The following is a 20,027-nucleotide window of genomic DNA, read 5'->3' on the forward strand; positions in this document are numbered from 1 at the left end:
CAATATTGCCATCACCTTAGCAATTTCCCAAAGATTAGACAGTTATTTTCTAGCTCAGGGTTCCACATCCATGGATTACTGCTTGAAAAACATGGGCATGATATACACAACTATAATCTCACCCTTCAAGAGGTGGAGGTAAGAGGATTTTTAATTCAAGACTACTCTGGAATACATGTGAGATTCTACCTTACTACATCACTGTCCTCATGGGGAAGAAAAAAGAAATGGCAAGGAAAAGGAGATGTAGAAGAATATAGATGAGGAAAAGTTGAAGGGGAGAAGAGGAGATGGAATAGACTATTTAAAACACATTATGTCTCTTATCAAACATGCAGAGAACTATCTGCTTGTCAGTTTCTCTCCAGTGTGGTATCTTTTATGCTGTTTGTCTTAATTTGGGTTTTATTGCTGTGAAAAGACACCATGACCAAGACAACTCTTATAAAGAACATTTAATTGAGAGGAGTGTATAGATGCAGAGGTTCAGTCTGTTATCATCAAGGTTAAAAAAAATATCAGTGTCTAAGCAGACACGGTGCTGGAGGAGACAAGAATTCGACATCTTGATCAGAAGGCAGCCAGAAGACTCTTCTGCCCTGGGTGGAGCTTAAGCATAGGATCTCAGAGTCCAACCCCACAGTGACAGACTTTCTCAAATGCCACATCTACTCCAGAAAGGCCATACTCACTAATACTGCCACTTACCATGGGCCAAGTACATTTAAACCACCACACTTTTTAAGATTACATTGTTTATATTCGTACCGTTACTTTCGGTGTGTGTTCTTTTATGTAGTTGGAGATGACTTCATTGTAAATATGCTTTATCATATCTATATTTTTAAGTTTTCTCTCCAGTATGAATTCTTTCATGTTTTCGAAGTGAAGCATGAGAAATAAAGGACTTATTACATTGCTTACATTCATAGGGCTTTTCTCCAGTATGTATTCTTTTATGTACTTGGAAATAATTTTGATATGCAAAGGCTTTGCCACATTGATTACATTCATAGGGCTTCTCTCCAGTATGTGTCCTTTTATGTACTTGGAAAGTTCTATGATAGGCAAAGCCTTTACCACACTGATTACATTTGTAAGGTTTCTCTTCAGTATGTGTTATTTTATGCATTTTGAGATGACCATGTCGTGCAAAGGCTTTACCGCATTGATTACAATTGTAAGGTTTCTCCCCAGTATGAATTCTTTCATGTATTCGAAGTTGACCATGAGAAGCAAAGGTTTTACTACATTGATTACATTCATAGGGTTTCTCTCCAGTATGAATTCTTTCATGTATTCGAAGTTGATCACGATAAGCAAAGGCTTTACCACATTGCTTACATTCATAGGGTTTCTCTCCAGTATGTGTTATTTTATGCATTTTGAGAGGACCAAGTTGAGCATAGGCTTTACCACATTGATTACACTTGTAAGGTTTCTCTCCAGTATGAATTCTTTCATGTAGTCGAAGTTGATTATGAGAGGCAAAGGATTTATTACATTGCTTACATTCATAGGGTTTGTCTCCACTATGTATTCTTTCATGTCTTTGAAGATCATATTGACGTACAAAGGCTTTACCACATTGACTACATGTGTAAGGTTTCTCTCCAGAATGAATTCTTTCATGTTTTCGAAGTTGAGCACGAGAAGCAAAAGATTTACTGCATTGATTACATTCATAATGTTTCACTCTAGTATGAATTCTTTCATGTCTTTGAAGAGCATTCTGACATACAAAGGGTTTACCACATTGATTACACTTGTAAGGTTTCTCTCCAGTATGAATTCTTTCATGTTTTCGAAGTTGACTGTTACAGGCAAAGGCTTTACCACATTCATTACATTTATAAGGTTTCTCTCCAGTATGTATTCTTTTATGTACTTGGAAAGAACTTTGATATGCAAAGGCTTTGCCACATTGATTACATTCATAGGGCTTCTCTCCAGTATGTGTTCTTTTATGTATTCGGAAGTTTTTATGATATGCAAAGCCTTTACCACACTGATTACATTTGTAAGGTTTCTCTCCAGTATGTGTGATTTTATGCTTTTTGAGATGACTGTGTTGTGCAAAGGCTTTACCACATTGATCACATTTGTAAGATTTCCCTCGAGTATGAATTCTTTCATGTTTTTGAAATTGATCATGAGAGGCAAAGGATTTACTACATTGCTTACATTCATAGGTTTTCAATCCATTAGATGTTCTTTCATGTATTTGGAGAGTGTGGTGTCCTGCAAAGACTTTACCACATTGACTGCATTTGTAGCATTTCTCTCCAGTATGTATTATTTTCTGCATTTGGAGACTACTGTGATGTAGAAAGGCTTTACCATACTGAATGCCTTCATAGGGTTTCTCTCCAGTATGACTTCTTTCATGCCTGCAAAGGTAATTGGCACATGTGAAAACTTTACCACATTCACTAAACTCATGAATATATTTATCTGTAGGAATTAATTTTATAATTTGGTCTAATTGTAAAGAGGAGTCACATCTTAAGATTTTTATCACTTTGTTTACATTCATGGGTTTCCCTTCATTATAGGTTGTTTTGCATGCCTGTAATGGTAAGAGTGTTATTACATGGCTTACATTTATAGCTTCCTATTTCTGCTTGAGCTATTTCACACATTTGGAGGGAAATGCAAGAGCTTAGACCTTTACCACACTGAGTATATTCGTAAATTTCCTATATTGTGAAATACACTACATTTTCACACTACATTGGCAAAGTAAACCAGGACAAACATAAAAGAATTCCCATAATCCTAGTACTCATAGGGATTTTCTGCAGTGTGAGTTTATGGATATATTCCCATTGAAGTTGGAAAACCAACTAACTATAAACTTGTATCACACTGAGAAAGTTTGCTAAATATGGACTACTACATACATTTCAATTGTTCTGGGAGAGATAGAGTTACATTGCTTATTTCAATATCCCTATGCTCACATGGCTTGTATACATTGTGACACAGGATATACCTATTAAAAAGAATAACAAATAAAAGATTCACGCAGTTTGGCTGTTTGTTCATCATAGACATATGGTATAGGAATTAAGGTGTCTCCTCAACAACATTCCTGACTCTCATAATCTACCCCTCTCACTTAAACTTAGAAATGTTACTATATGAGTAACCAGCTTTACTATGGAATATTTGCTTATTATAAACATACACTTGGGGGCTGGTGAGATGGCTTAGAGGTTAAGAGTGTTTTTCAAAGGTACTGCTTTTTCAAAGGTACTGAGTTCAAATCCCAGCAACCACATTGTGGCTCACAACCATCCGTAATGAAATCTGATGCCATCTTCTGAAGTGTCTGAAGATAGCTACAGTGTACTTATATATAATAAATAAGTAAATAAATAAATATTTTTAAAAGAGAAAGAAACATACACTTATCACTTAATATATATCTTTGGCAATATGTGAGTGGTGTGAGACTAGATTGGCAGTTCTACAGAGTAGCTGCAACGTGGCTATAATTCAAATGGAAATATCAGTTAAGGCATTGTTTCCTTGTCTTCTTTCATAGAGGAATACCTGTAACCACATATCAGGCACTTTACACTGAAGTACGTCGACTTGTGAGAATTTAATAATCAATACACTAAAAGAAGTGGTTTTTTGTTTTTTTTTTTACACTGTTGATTTTTTTTTTAAGTTCCTGGACACATTAACATTTCTTCAGAGGCAAATTCAGAACAACCTACACATGAAAATTACCTTCCATGTCTTCTGAAACTTTTACAATCTTCTTCAATATTACGGTCTTCCAAATTGTAGCCTAAAATATAGTACCAGAAAATGTATGATATATCATTGGAAATTAGGCAAATTTAAGTTACTATCTTTAGTAAGCCTGATTTATTCACCTCATTCTTCCTCATTCTCAAGTGAAATTACAGAAAAGCATCAATAACAAAGGAACAGTTGTTTCCTCATTTTAAGAAAAGAAAATTCAGTCTTACCTACAGCATTGAGGTTCCTGTAGGTCTCCAACATCACATCTTTGTAGAGACTCTTCTGTGAAGCATTCAGCAAAGCCCATTCTTCTTGAGTGAAGTTCACATACACATCATCATAGGTCAGTGCATCCTAAAATATTCCATATATGTGTACAACAGAAACCATGACACCGATATCACTGTAAATGTATGCTTAGTTGACAATATATTTGTATGATTCTGGTGCTTCCCCTACTTATTTCATGACCAAGAAGTTCTACCAAGTCATCTTAGAAGGAAACTGAGTAATAAGGTTCAATTCTGAAATTTCTTTGCTCTTTGAATATACTTGAAAGGATATAGCCTTGCAAGAGGAATGTTAAATAACAGAGAGAGACAGAGACAGAGACAGAGAAGGAAGAAGAAGAAGAAGGAGGAGGAGAAGGAAGAGGAGGAGGAGAAGAAGAAGAACAACAACAACAACAAGAAGAACAAGAACAAGAAGAAGAAGAACAAGAGGTAGTAGTAGTAGTAGTAGAGCACACATCAGAAAAATTGTATGAACAATTACTACCTACAAAAAGGAGGCAGAAGCAGGTATATCTCTGTTCTACCCAGGACAGCCAGAGGTACATATTAAGACCCTTTCTGCCCTGTAATAATCAAACAAACAAACAACAAAGAGAGAAAGGACTCAGAGGTTTTTACTGGAGTTCCTACAAAGAATTACACATTCACTCCAGTTCTCTATTCATCTTCCAGAATCCTGAAGTGTCCCAGTTTAATCTGTAACAATAGTGAGATCTTATTTAAAGGGGATGCATCTTTGAACAGATACAAAAGGACAGAAAAAATGTTGATCCTACATTGGACAGGAACTGGCTCACAAGTGAAGGACTCTTGTTGGTCTTCCAAATAATTGGGCTCAATTGCCAGTACTTCTAAGGGGCTTCACAACTATCAATTACTTCAAGTTCAGGAATTCTAAACCCATCTTCTCACTACTATGGGAACTGTTGCACTCACCTCGTCCAGCCATTCCGGACTCCCTAGCCAGCCGGACAGAAATCTATGCCAGGCAGTAAACAAGCCCATATTTGGTGGATGGCTCGCCCTTAATCCCTGATTGGCTGAGCAAGCCTGCCTGGTAAGGTGATGTGACCTGTGGTGATTGGTTGAGGCATGGTTGTGGCTTGAGTGGATACACTTGTACCCCGAGGCATGGGTGATTTGAAGAGAGAAGCTGCCTGAGTAAACTGCTTTAAGAAGAACCGGTGGTTGTGTTTTCCTTGCTGGCCGAGTTAGATGCAACAAAGCTAGCTCCTGCGCAGTGGCATTGTTTACCATCTTTTAGGATGGTAACCAGACATACATAATGTACATATTCATGCATAGAGTCAAATATTCATATTCATTTAAAAAATCAAAACAAACACAACAAGTAAGAAGAATGTTATGCACCTGCAATTCAACAACTCAGAAAGCTCAGGCAGTAAAGCTCAGTCAGAATCAATGTCATGAATACTCGCCATCCTGAGAAACAGAATATTCTCTCTGCCAAATTTCAAAATTCACAACGTGGATGAAGATCAGCACAACACCATATGCTTGACATGTACAAAAACCTACATTCTAGCCCATCAGCCAATAATATAAAGACAAACAAACAAACAAACAAAATGCTAGGCATGTTGGCCCACATTTAATCCCAGCACTCTGGAGCCAGAGTCAGGTGGACTTTTAAGTTTGAGGCCACATGTGCTATACACCTACTTTCAGGACAGCTGGGGCTACACAGAGAAATGATGTCCTCAAAGACAAAAACAACAAAATTAAAATTATAAAATACCAGGCTTGCAAAATAGCTTAGCACTGAATAACAATTTCTTCAACTTCATCTTATGTGATTTAGGGACAGTCTATAATGGTGAAGACAAGAGAACATAAGAAGGAAGATGACTAATCAAGTCCAACCACAACACAGTTCACACACACACGTGCACACAGGAAATGGGTTGAATCTATAGGCACTCAAATTTCATCCCCAATAAGCAATCTAGAAAGTTCCCTCCTCCAAAAGATTGAGAAGACTGAGTTGGCCAGAGCCAGGCTGACTCCATAACAGGCTGCAAACTGACAGTTTGGGAGACTAGGTCTAAGTTGCTATTTCCTAGAACTGGAAAAGTCCAAACAAGTCAATTCCAGGAAAACTACCCTCACAGACTGCCAATCAGGAGCCCCCAGGAGCTGCACCTGCCACCAGGCCTGACCCAACCCTAAACCAAGAATACTTAGTCAGCATTGGTTATGGAAATTCCCCAAAATTTAACCAATCCCAAAGACACCCATACCCCTGGAAACTGAGCCAACCAATCAGAATAATGTTCACCTACTCCTCCCTGGAATCCCCCTAGCTGGCTTTAAATTGAGCTTGCAAAGCTCACATTTCTGTATCCAAAATAAAACACTTTTGCATACCATTTGAGTTGGGGGCTTCCTTCAGTGATTCTTGGACCCTAACATTATAAGGTCTCCCAAAGAAAGCCACAAAGGAGAAACAAATGTTCAAAGACATCACCCTATCTGTGAGCTTTTTGACTCAATCAACTACATTCTGATTACAGTCATCCATGATGAAAATGCACTGATTTAACTTCAATGACCCTAATAGTCTGCAGCAGCCCATACACTGTTCAAATGTTCTTTCTTTAAAAAAAAAAAAAAAAATTATTCGGGCTGTCGAGATGACTCAGTGGTTAAGAGCACTAACTGTTCTTCTGAAGTTCCTGTGTTCAAATCCCAGCAACCACATGGTGGCTCACAACCACCTGTAATAAAATCTGATGCCCTCTTCTGGTGGCATCTGAAGCCAGCTACAGTGTAGTTATGTATAATAATAAATAAATCTTTTAAAAAATAAAATAAACTGCCTAAAATTTATTTTTAAAGAAAGGAAGCTGGGCATGTTGGCGCACACCTTTAATCCCAGCATTTGGGAGGCAGAGGCAGGCGAATTTCTGAGTTCGAGGCCAGCCTGGTCTACAGAGTGAGTTCTAGGACAGCCAGGGCTATACAGAGAAACCCTGTCTCAAAAAACCAAAAACAAAAAACAAAAAGGACTTATTCATTTATTTTATGTGTATGAGTACACTGTAGCTATACAGATGGTTATGAGCCTTCATGTGGTTGCTGGGAATTGAATTTAGGAACTCTGCTCCCTCGGGCCCAAAGATTTATTTATTTTAATAAATAAATTCACTGTAGCTGTCTTCAAACAGCACTAGAAGAGGGCGTCAGATCTCATTACAGGTGGTTGTGAGCCACCATGTGGTTACTGGGATTTTAACTCAGGACCTTCAGAGGAGCAGTCAGTGCTCTTACTTGCTGAGCCATCTTGCCAGACCCCATTCAAATGTTCAAAGTCTCTTATGAGACTTCTTTTTTCAAGATTTATTTATTAATTTCATGTGAGTATACTGTAGCTGTCTTCAGACACACCAAAAGAGGGCATAAGATTCCATTACATATGGTTGTGAGCCACCATGTGGTTACTGGGAATTGAACTCAGGACCTCTGGAAGAGCAAGCAGACAGTGCTCTTAGGAGCTGAGCCATCTCTACATCCCCTCTTCTGACACTCTAGATTGCTACAACTTGTAAAATCAAAATATATGTTATATCTTTACAACATAGGAAAGCACAGAATGCCCCTTCCCATCCCAATAGAGAGGAATGTGTACATAGTGAGGGAAGACTGGACCAAGGCAGGAAACCCAGCAGGACACAGACCACATCCTGCAGCTCTGTCTCAGACACAAGGGGACTCAGTCTCAAAAGGATTAGATGGCCCTATGGCTGGAACTTCTCATACATCTCTCAGTTTAGTTACTTGCACTCGCTCTATGCAGCTCTCCATGGCAGGTGTCTCATAGCTTAGGTATCTCAACACCTTGTGGTCTCAAAATGCAACTCAGGCTTCATCCTCACAGGTTCATGCAATGCACTCTCACAGTATCCTTCCTTACTGGGGCTCTGACTCTGGCTGGAATAGTGCTGAACTGAAACCACGGGGAAGAATCCACGACCTTAAATTTTACATCTTTCTTATTTCCAGAACTTGGGTGCTCCTGTCAAGTTTGGATTCTAAATTGGGATGATCTCCCCCATGCTTGGACCACAGTGATAGCAGGTTTTCTATGAAGATCCTTCCAGGGACTAGGAATCACTTTGCCTACCCACCCCCCTTTCCATTCATTGAAGGCTTAGCAGGAGGGTGGGTTTCTCTCAGGACACCTTAGGCTTTCAATCCTGAATTCAGTCTGCTTTCTCAGCATTCAGCTGCCATTTGAAACTACCCAGTGCTGGTTTGCTCTACAAGCCACAGACTTTGCTTTAATTTCTGCCCAACTTGCTTTTTTCCTTTTTAGTCCTGAATGAGTTACTACTAATAATCACCCAACAGATTCTTTTTTTTTTTTTTTGATTAGGTATTTTCCTCACTTACATTTCCAATGCTATCCCAAAAGTCCCCCATACCCTCCCCCCCAACCCAACAGATTCTATATTCCATCTACAAAATACAGCCAGTTATTTTTTAATTCTGCCTTACTCAACCTGTAAGAGCACAGGAAGAATAAGAAAGATTTGGGGTCAAATTACCACACAAATCACCTCTAGCTAAATTTTTCATGGAGTCTGTTTTCAACTGAAATCCTATGACCTCAACTTCTGTCTGCATTACTTGCAATACTCCAATCTTCCAGATGCTACAACAACAGCCAATTAAGCTCTAAGTATAGCTTTCTATGCTGTATGCCATCTCAAGTCCTGCTATCTCCCACATTCCTTCAAAGGAGAACATGTGCAGTTTCTGTCCAGCAACAAAATCACTTTTTGTGCTTTTTTTTTTCTTTTCTTTTCTTTTCTTTTCTTTTCTTTTCTTTTCTTTTCTTTTCTTTTCTTTTCTTGGTTCTAACTTGCTACTCTGTTACTTTGATTTAATCCTCTAACTAAAAGCATCTCAGGTAGTGAACGGGTTCACTTGTTTGGTCCTGTCAGATCACAATCCATCATTTTGTGAGCTAAGGATAGAAACTCAAGCTTCAAGAAAATAAGGCAAAACCATGGATGAACATTGTTTCCTGCCTTGCCCTCTGGTTTGGTCACTGTCTCATGCTCAGCTAGCTCTCTTATGTAGCCCAGGCCCACTTGCTTAGGGATCCTGCCACCCTCAGCGGAAGACCCTTCCCACATCAGTCATCACAATCTCTCATTAACCCAGCATCCAGGCATTTTAGTAAGGGCATGAGCTCAAGTGAGGGACTCTCAGATGAGTGTAGGCTCCAAAGTGTTGACAACTGAAGCTAATTAGGACACACAGACAATAATATATCAGAAAGTTTTAAAAATCCAAATCTAATGTGTTAACCATATCAATCACTTAAGTAGCAAAACCGCAAAAATTGCTGATTGCATCAACAGGAAGACAGAGTTGACAAGAAATGAGGAGAGGCAAGCCTTCAGGATCAAAAAGAGCAAACTAAAAGTGTTTCCCAGATGGGCATGGTGGTGCACGCCTTTAATCCCAGCACTTGAAAGGCAGAGGCAGATGGATTTCTGAGTTTTGAGGCCAGCCTGGTCTACAAAGTGAGTTCTAGGACACCCAGGACTACACAGAGAAACCCTGTCTCAAAAAACAAACAAACAAAAGAAAATTTATTACGAGTTTCTTGAGTTTTTGATAATTTGGGAAACAGGTTTTTGTTTTATTTTGTTTTGTTTTGTTTTTTTGTTTGTTTTTGTTTTTTTTTTTTATTTTTTGTTTTGTTTTGTTTTTTTGGTTTTTTGGTTTTTCAAGACAGGGTTTCTCTGTATAGCCCTGGCTGTCCTGGAACTCACTTTGTAGACCAGGCTGGCCTCGAACTCAGAAATCCTCCCTTCTCTGCCTCCCAAGTGCTGGGATTAAAGGCGTGAGCCACCATGCCCAGCTCATTGTAAATTTTCAGAAGACAAAAATAGGTGAAGGCCTATCATTTTCCAAAGAAACAACAATATAATTAGATTATAGTGAATAAAACCACACAATATAGATAGCACCACAAATAAAAAGAGACCGAAAGACAGATGTATAAGTATTTTAAAAATGACCATAATAAAAAAATTAAGAAATTACAGGCCAATACTCATCCTGTGTATTCTGTTTCTCTTCTTTGCCAATAAAAGAAAATAGATTAAAAGTGGCAAAAACCTGGTCAATTGGATATAGAGGCAGCCTAAGGAATGGGAAGAGTTTTTTTTTTTAAACCAAATTCACATATTATACAGGCCTAATATACAAAATGAATAATGACCTCAAGAAATTAGACCTTCCAAAGCAAAAAATTCAATTTATAATGTGGTATAGATCTAAACAGAATTCTCAACAGAGGAGTCTCAAAAAGCTGAGAAATACTTAATGAAACCATCGCCATCTTAGCCATCAGGGAACTGCAAATCAAAATTACTTTGAGCATCTGTCTTGTAGAAGTCAGAAGGGTTGAGATCAATAATACAAGTGACAGCTCATGCTGGCAAGGATGTGGAGAAAGGGGAACAAACCCCAACTCCTTGTGGGTACAAACTAATACCATCTCTATAGAGATCAGTATTTCCTCAGAATCGTGGGTACAAACTAATACCATCTCTATAGACATCAGTATTTCCTCAGAATCGTGGGATACAAACTAATACCATCTCTATAGAGATCAGTATTTCCTCAGAATCGTGGGTACAAACTAATACCATCTCTATAGACATCAGTATTTCCTCAGAATCGTGGGATACAAACTAATACCATCTCTATAGAGATCAGTATTTCCTCAGAATCGTGGGTACAAACTAATACCATCTCTATAGACATCAGTATTTCCTCAGAATCGTGGGTACAAACTAATACCATCTCTATAGACATCAGTATTTCCTCAGAATCGTGGGTACAAACTAATACCATCTCTATAGACATCAGTATTTCCTCAGAATCGTGGGTACAAACTAATACCATCTCTATAGACATCAGTATTTCCTCAGAATCGTGGGTACAAACTAATACCATCTCTATAGACATCAGTATTTCCTCAGAATCGTGGGATACAAACTAATACCATCCCTATAGAGATCAGTATTTCCTCAGAATCGTGGGTACAAACTAATACCATCTCTATAGACATCAGTATTTCCTCAGAATCGTGGTTCCTCACAACAGTGAGAATCCATCTACCCAAAACCCAGCTACAGTGCTCTTGGGAATCTATCCAAAAGGTGCTCTGCCCTACCACAAGGACATTTGCTCAACTAGATTCATAGCACATTTACTCATCCGAGCCAGAAACTGGAAACAACCTAGAGGTACCTCAACTGCAGAATGGATAAACAAAATGTTTTACATTCTTACCATGGAGTATCACTTAGCTGTTTTGGGGAAAGAAATACCAAAAAAAACACCCTAAGTGAGGTAACTCACACCCAGAATGACAATACCTACTGGGTAAATAATAATCAAGCCGTACTCTACAAACCCAGAAAGGCTAGGTAGAGGTGGGCTATAGGGGAAAGCACAGATCTCCTTCTAAAGGGAAATAGAGTAGTTTCTGTGAGTAGACTGGGGTTTGATGGGAACAGGAGTGGGAGGGATCAGTTGGAGGAATGCAGGGGTAAAGTACAATGCAGAGAGGAACAGCTGGAATTAGGGGGCATTAGGAGGCTAGTGTAAAAACCCAGTACGATAGCAACTTCCTGGATGCTATAGGGTGACCCTAAGGAAGTCTCCAAGTAGTGGAGAATATGGAGTCTGAACTGACCATCCTCTGTAGCCAGCCAGGGCTTCAGTGTTGGAAATGGGTTACATTTGGTTAAGCTGTTGGCCAAGGTAGTCCCTTGGAAACCCTTAAACAATCCATGCTGACGCTAGGACAAATTCCACACAATTCACTGAATACAGAAATCCAGCTGGTACAGGCTTGGAGCCTTCACCCCTATGTCTCTTTGAGGAGAGAAGGCACTCTACAGGCTACAGAAAGAGAAACCTGGACTCCCATCCCTTACACACATGCACACATGCACACACACACACACACACACACACACACACACACCTACATTTAGTCCATCCTACAAGATGTTCCGGCGCATGATGGTAACAAAATTGTTTGAGTGGCAAACCAATGTTTGGTTTAACTTGAGATGCTTGACCTGAGAGGGAACCCATGAATAACACTGATTTTAGGAATGTTACAGAGACTTAAATGGCAAGCATAGAGACAGCATGGGCCATGTCCTCTGCTGTTATGTTATGGTTGTTAGCTTGGTGTTTTTGTGGGACTCCTAACAGTGGGAGCAGGTATAATTCTGATTCTTTTGCTTGATATTGAGACTTTTCCTCCTATCAGGTTGCCTTGTCCAATACGAAGGCTTTCACCTTGTCTTTTTCTATCTTGTTTTGTCCTCTTAGGCTGTCCTCTCTTGGAGGTCTTTATGAAGAAGAATTAGGGCAGGGGGTTATTGGATCTTGGGGAAAGGATGATAGGTGAAATTGGGGAGGGGCGGTAGCTGGGAAGAGTAGAGTGAGGAAAAACAGTGCTAAGGATATATTGAATGAGAGAGAATCTAGCATCTTTTTTTTTTCCTCAAGACAGGGTTTCTCTGTGTAGCCCAGGCTGTCCTGGAACTCACTTTGTAGACCAGGCTGGCCTCGAACTCAGAAACCCGCCTGCCTCTGCCTCCCAAGTGCTGGGATTAAAGGCATGCGCCACCACGTCCAGCGAGAATCTATTTTCAAATAAAGATTAATTCAATACTGCTTACATAAAAATGCCAAAAAGGTAAGCAATAATTACAAAGAAAAGCAAAATAGTGAAGACAGGGACAATATAATTATGACAGATACAGTTTTCATTTTGTTTTTGTAGATGGTGACCATCACACAGGAGTGTAAAAATATCTTAGAGACTCAATTCCTCCTTCTGATCATCTAGACCTAGTCCAGAAAGCTTCTTTTATTTTTTCCTTAAAAAAAAAAAAAAGATTTATTTATTTTATGTATGTGAGTACACTGTCACTCTCTTCAGACACTCCAGAAGAAGGCATCAGATCCCATTACAGATGGTTGTGAGCCACCATGTGGTTGCTGGGAATTGAACTCAGGACTTCTAGAAGAGTAGTCAGTGCTCTTACCCGCTGAACCATCTCTCCAATCAGTCCAGAAAGCTTCTAACCTCTGTACAATCTTATCTAAGTCTAGAACATTTTGGGGCATCTGAGACTTAACTGCTGAATAAAATCACTCTTTCTTTTTCTTTCTGAACTTTGGCCGGCTGGTCAACTCAGCTGTTCTGACTCTAACTCCTCTTCATGCTAACAGATTCAAACTGGCTTCTTTCACTTCTGACTGAATTGCTGTGCTTGGCCTCAAATGAACTCTAGCAATCTATTCTCATCTCCTGGCACATTCTAATTCTCAGGCTCTTTCTTTCTTCACTTGTGTCTAGCTTTAGCCTGTCTCTGTAAAACTCTCCAGGTAAAACTGCCTCCTCCTCTCACCCTCTCAAGTTGCCTCTCTTCCCTCTGTCTTCTCTTGAGAGTTGAGCATATCCTATTCTGTCAGATCTTTCTCTAATTCACCATTTTGTCAGCCACACATTTAGACATTGCTTTCAAACATGAGTGCTTCCTTCTAAAACTAACTTTATCTTCATCGTTTGGCAGCAAACATGTGGTCTAAGGGCTAAGCCACACCACAATTAGAAACAGCTTCCCTACCCCACCCCACCCCAATGTAAATTGGATATTCTCTGGGTACACAGTGATCAAATGCCCTGCAACACAGGAGTTCATGATAAACTCATCTTGGGCCCAGTCTATATCTGTGAAATCAGAAGTTTTGCTCTCAGCAATGTGAAATATATATCGTGTAGGAAACGAAAGCAGTCATTTTCTTGTGTTAGCTTTCACTAGTTTGAAATGTGGAATTAAAATGCTTCTCATTTCATTCCAAAAGCATACTCTTGATTGTTGTCAAGAAAAAACAATGTTTAAATAAATAACTATTCAATAAAAATAACTATGTGGCCCGGCAGTGGTGGCACACACCTTTAATCCCAGCACTTGGGAGGCAGAGGCAGGCAGATTTCTGAGTTCGAGGCCAGCCTGGTCTACAGAGTGAGTTCCAGGACAGCCAGGGCTACACAAAGAAACCCTGTCTTGAAAAACCAAAAAAAAAAAAAAAAAAAAAAAAAAAGAATAAATACACTGATGTATAAAAATGTTAAATGTTTAAACACATTCTCCAAAGCAAAAATGAAAGGGTTACCATCGAAGATAAGTTACTTAATGCAGAGAAAATAAAGAAATGAATCAGTTATTTAAGACTATTATATGTGTGTTCAATTGTAATGTATCATCAGTATTTAAATTCAAAGAAAACAGTCAGTCTGTTTCTTAAACTCATTTTTACTTTTTTATGCAGTATGACTCATGGGCAGAAAGCTTTCTTGCCATCCAAATACAGCCACTCTCTGCATTTGTACAGTATACTATAATACCACATTTGCTTCCCATCTATAACAACTCTTGCTACAGAAAGCTTGATAGTTCATTTCTCTTCTCCATATAATATGCTAAATGAACATGAGAAAAATCCTTTGAAGGAGATTGCTTCAGCTAGATTCTGGGCTTTCTGCCATTCTGTAGGGAGTTGGCAGGAATTTGACATTGAACAAGGATGTAGAAGTAGTCTCCTATAGGAATCTGCCTTTGGACTAGGACTTAGGAAGTAGGCTCAGAATAGAATAGTTACATTTGGGCTAATACAAAGCTCCAGGTAAACTAAGCCAAGGAATGTGTGGCATTCCTTTTATCTAAGTCACGCTGATAAGCCCCTAAAAACAATGATTCCTGGACTTGGTTTATTGCCTTGTATATTCCTTGACCTAGAACTGACCTTATTATTGGCATGTACTTAAAATGGTATAAAAGCAGGCTTGAGAAAAATAGACCTGCTTCAGCCTCAGCACTGGCTGGAGTCATGTTACAGTGTTGTCTAATTGTCTTCTTTTCTTTTTTTTTTAATATTTATTTATTTATTATATGTAAGTACACTGTAGCTGTCTTCAGACACTCCAGAAGAGAGCATCAGATTTTGTTATGGATGGTTGTAAGCCACCATGTGGTTGATGGGATTTGAACTCAGGACCTTTGGAAGAGCAGTCGGTACTCTTAACCGCTGAGCCATCTCACCAGCCCCCTGTCTTTTTCTTTTCAATCCTCACTCTCCCTTGAGATCCTGTTGACTGACTGAGCTGAATGGTCACCCTGCAAGGTAGACAAAATGGTTCAAGGTCTCATATCCACCTGACAATAAAAGTGCAGTAAAGATAAAATTATATAGGAAAAAGGAATGGGTTGACAATGCTTAAGCTATAATTACATGCACTTTTTATGACCAATGCAGCACTGACAGTGAGAGTCTTTACAAGAACTTAATCCTTTAACCATTGCTATTGCCTTCATTCACAATGTCCCCTTGAGGCACCCAGCTTGTCCTCGACAAATGAGCACTGAGGTAATTCTCATATTTAGGCTACCATAATACAACTGCAGTGAACATGAGAATTCTGGTTCTTCTTAAAACTAATCTCAAGTGCATGGAAACTACACTGAGAAGACTGCTGGGATCCATGGCAACTCTATCATTTGTATGAGAACTCGGTGAATGGGGTTGCTTGGGTGTAGGTATTATGTCCAAATGTATCAGAATACATACATTAAATATGTGCAATTTTATATCAACTATAACACAACTTGGTCTTAACTGATTGTAGTTGATATCTATGAAATACTAACCTACTGCTATCAGAATTTATACCTAATACATGATCGTGGATCACATACATATTCATTGTTCAATTCTGGATAATGTCTTCTTTTCACTCTTTTTGTTTTTTCAATTAAATTATATGTAGGTACTATTTATGTGACCCTAAAAATGTATTCTGTGTTCCTAAAGTCTATGCTAAAGTCCTCTTTCTATGGCTTTGTACATTATTTCACTTCAGTTTCACAAACTTAGAACTGTAAACAACACCATTATAGGGAGGTTTTCAAAAAAAAAGAAAAGGGATGTTGGGTAGGATTAATTTGCAGCATAAATTCAAATCAATCTAAAGAAAATTCCTAACGAGGAAGCTGATTCCAAAGCTACCTGCCATGTGAAAAACCTCAGAATTGTCATTATGATTATGAAGAAATAGTACACATATTGGCAAAATGTAAATTGGATCCCTACTTATCACAGAGCTACAATAATCCAAAGCTTTACAACATTTGTGAAAAAATAATGAGATGTAGAGAAAAAAGCCAAGAACATAAGCCCCAAATTATAGTCAAGTTTCAATCAAAAGACTTAAAGAAACTCAGCCAGGAAAAATGTAATCATGACCAATATTACCCATGACTGCATATGTATACAAATGGAATGAACACAGACTTCACAACTCCCACAAAAATAACCCAAAGTGACCCCTAACTGGTACATTTCTGACCCTCCAGCCACTACTGACCTCACTTCCAAACAGAGGCTCTAGAGCTCTCTCTCTCTCGCTGTATGGAGGTGATCAGAAAGCTGAGCTAGGGCTCTGCAGCACCTAATGCCCCCTCATGATCTCACACAAACCCAGCCCCACTGAGCCCACACACAAACCAAGGTTGAAGAATAATTTAATGTCTGCTTCCTGCCACATGGATTATAGCACATGATGTAGTATCTGCCCTACCCACCTGCACACCACCAGGCACACTTGAAAATCCTCTGCATCTCAGAAACTCCTTGGCGACCCTGGGACTGAATTTCCCTGAATCACTCCATTCATTTTGACTGGTGATAGTGGAGAGGAAAAAGGATTTTAATCAAATATGGCCGAAGGATGATCCCCATAACCTCATCTCTACCACTTTCTAAACTGTTTGTAAAAAATATCGCACAAAACTGAATTTACAATGCAATGTTCAGAACTTCTAGAAAACAGGTTTTCAGTTTTGAAATCTGTCTTCTGCACACGAAAAAGAAAACGCAGTACACACTAGGCAGTGATATTATAGGCAACCCAGCTTCCTATGGCCAGAGCTGCAGAACCTCCTCCCCCCCAGGGAATCCACACTCAGGCAGGCTCAGAGGCCAAGACCCTTTGCCCAGGCCACCACATCATCCAAAAGAAACACAGTCTGGTTCCCAGTCAATCACAGTCCAATCAGACTGGACTGTGATTGCTTAGCCAACCTGTTCTTCCTGGTGGCTGCCACAATCACAGTGGCACGGTTTGTGGTCTCCCTCACAGCTAGCTGATGAACTGCATCAGAGGAGAATATGGAACAAACCTGCAAGCTACCTCCCACTGGTGCTCCTCCTGATTGCTAGGCTGCCCAGAGGGCAGACAGTAGCAGCTCTCCTACTGCAGGAGTAGAGATTAAATGACTCAGACAGCACAGGCCTTCCCAGCTCTGCCCTTCCAACCCACCCTAGGGGCAGACAGAGCCCTAGTATGGTAAATGTGTATTTTAATAGAATCTTCTACTCTCCCAGGTGAGGGCAGCTCTTGGTACCCCTTCTAGGAAAATGGCCAGAATATTTTACACTGGGCTAGGACAAGAAAGTAGCTCTTAAAAAAAAAAAAAAAATACAGATGCTGGTTGTAAATCTAATTTGATTCCATTGTTATGATTTCTGGACAAGGCTGGTGAACAAGCATGTGTATCCTAACATCCTAATCTCTAACAGGCCTGGTTAGCATATTATTCATCTGTGGGGTGTTTTATAGGCAGTTCCCTCTCAGTTAAATTCTACTTGGTGTGCCTTACTATCTCCTAAGCTTTAGTAAATCCTTTACATCATCAATCCTGCACTTTTACATCACAGCTTGATATTGGATTGCTACCCAGCACATGAGATGCCTTTTACAACCTCCACAAAATTAACTCCAAATGGATTGTCCACCTTAATGTCAAATGCTAACAACAGAATTTGTAGAAACTAGGACTCTCTAAGTTTGTAATAACGCCAAGGATCTTTCTACACACAAGCCAAATGCTCTGCACAGATGCAGCCCCCACAGGGAAGTTATTCAGACGCTACAGCTGGGTCCCGAGTGGCTAGAACCTGAGGGGACCTCACAAGTGGCCGCCTATTCCCACTCAGTCCTGGGAAAGACCCACCACAGCAGCTCGCGCTGCTCCCAATTGTTGGCAGTGACCCTGTGCTCACCATGTCGCAACTTCAGACCTTGCCTGAACACGATTCACAGCATGCAACGGCAGGACACAGAGCACAGAATATGGGACCATTCAAGACTGCTCAGCTACTAAGTGAAACCGGCACTAAGGCACCCGGAAAAACCCGCCTTCCCCTCTGACTGGCAGGTGCGCCTAAAGGCTCTGATTGGCCAGTAAGTCTTGAGTGACTCGAGCACCTCCCTTAGGGTTAGAGAGAGCTGAAGGCACACAGTGTAGAGGTTCTCAGCCTAAACTTCAACTCCAATGCCCAACCTTTTCCAGATCTACAGGGATTTGCATTTCTGTAGTATTTGTGTAGGTCCTCCAATAGCCCACCCATCTTTCTCCCTGCGCAGCTCCAGGGAGGCCCCACCACTCCACTGCCACCGCTCAGCTGCTTGCTCCTCCCCTAGGTGGGCAGTGACCCTGTGCTGACCAGGGCCTGACTTCAGCCTGAGCTTCCCTCCCTCAGTAAGCTGTTTGCCTTCTCCCTCCTGGAATTTAGGTAGGGAGCTTGCATAGCCCATTACTCAACTTGCAGGGGATTTATTAATCTGTCCCACAAGCAGAAGGGTGCCCAGGAAATTAACAATTAAAGAGAAATTTTGGAAAACAATAGTTTATAGAAATGAATGGGCTTATTAATTTCTGGTTTGTTATATTCATAGTGTAATTTATTTTTGCTTAAATCTTTAATGATCAGTTGAGAAGGATGCAGTTGTGCCATGGCTAAGCCCCAGCGTGGGGTGATTGTTCCTTCTTGTAGGTTCTTCTTGAGGCAGAGGAGGGGGAAGAGCATAAGCGGAGGGTAAGACTTTGTCTTAGGAGATTCTGGGGTAAGACAAAGTCTTACCAAAAATTTAGGGTTGCTGCATAATAAAAAGTTTACTTATCTAAGTCTAAGTTACTATGATGTTGTAGGTGACCTGCCCTCTGTGATCCTCTGAGGTCAGAAACTGCTGTTTCTGGCACTCAGCACCTCATCCTAAAACAGCAGGAGATTCAGTAAAGGATTAATTGCTAGACCCTTTCCCCTATTGTCCAGATGCCTCCTGCTTGTGGGGCTAGGAGGGAGTTTAGAGCAATAGACTTCTATTGAGTCAGGAGAAGAGAAAACACTCCCAGAAGGAAAAACTTTTACATAAGCAATTATGCATAATCTCACATAAATTCATATTCAGCTTCATTCATGCTCATTTATTCATTTTTATTCAAATCCAGATAGGCCCATCTTTTATACATTCTCACAACAACATACTTACACACACACAAGCAGACATTCTCACAATTACATACTTATACACACACATCCATACTTACATATGCATATGGAGCAAAAGACCAAGCATGGGTGCAGCCAGGATTCACTCATTCTGGATGAAAAAAAAAAAAAATGTGTTCCAATCTTTATTACATAGAGAAAGAAAAGGCTTCTACCTTTTTAATGCTAAATGAATTAAACCCATGTTTGTAAGAAAAAAGCTTTGTTCTGAAAGACTCCGAGAGGAGCCCCTCGCTCAGGCCTCAGGACAATAGCGGACATCCAAGAACTCATAATAGACCGAGCTTGCTGCAAACCACATGAGGCTTTATTCGGGGAAAGCCAGAGCTCTGGGGATGACTCATATCCCATGCAGGGGTAGAGGAGTCGACCTCGAGGGGAAAGAGGTCCTAGTTTTTATAGGCCCTCAGGGGAGAAAGGAGAAGGGGGAGGGGGAGTAGGGGATTTCCAGATCTAAACAATGTCTATTCTCAAGAAATGGGTATGGGA

General features: G+C 40.0%; 1 protein-coding gene across 2 annotated transcripts; it reads right to left on the reverse strand.

Annotated features, from left to right (window-relative positions):
- Window positions 1-750: 750 nt before the first annotated feature.
- Window positions 751-18,352, reverse strand: LOC147005331 (zinc finger protein 431-like). 2 transcript variants are annotated; one of them, XM_085837009.1, is made up of 4 exons: window positions 18,249-18,352; window positions 3,987-4,113; window positions 3,742-3,802; window positions 751-2,390 (listed from the first exon to the last, which is right to left on the reverse strand). In XM_085837009.1, the coding sequence occupies exons 1-4, from the start codon at window positions 18,249-18,251 to the stop codon at window positions 845-847; spliced, it is 1,737 nt and encodes a 578-aa protein (XP_085693135.1). In that variant the 5' UTR covers window positions 18,252-18,352; the 3' UTR covers window positions 751-844. The 2 variants fall into 2 exon arrangements, with proteins under 2 accessions (XP_085693135.1, XP_085693136.1); XM_085837010.1 differs by lacking the exons at window positions 751-2,390; window positions 18,249-18,352 and having other exon boundaries at window positions 3,738-3,802; window positions 3,987-4,132.
- Between the last annotated feature and the right edge of the window lie 1,675 nt (window positions 18,353-20,027).

The sequence above is a fragment of the Mus caroli genome, unplaced genomic scaffold (assembly GCF_978045245.1).
Source record: "Mus caroli unplaced genomic scaffold, Mus_caroli_1 scaffold_4, whole genome shotgun sequence".
In the NCBI taxonomy this organism is placed as follows: domain Eukaryota; kingdom Metazoa; phylum Chordata; class Mammalia; order Rodentia; family Muridae; genus Mus; species Mus caroli.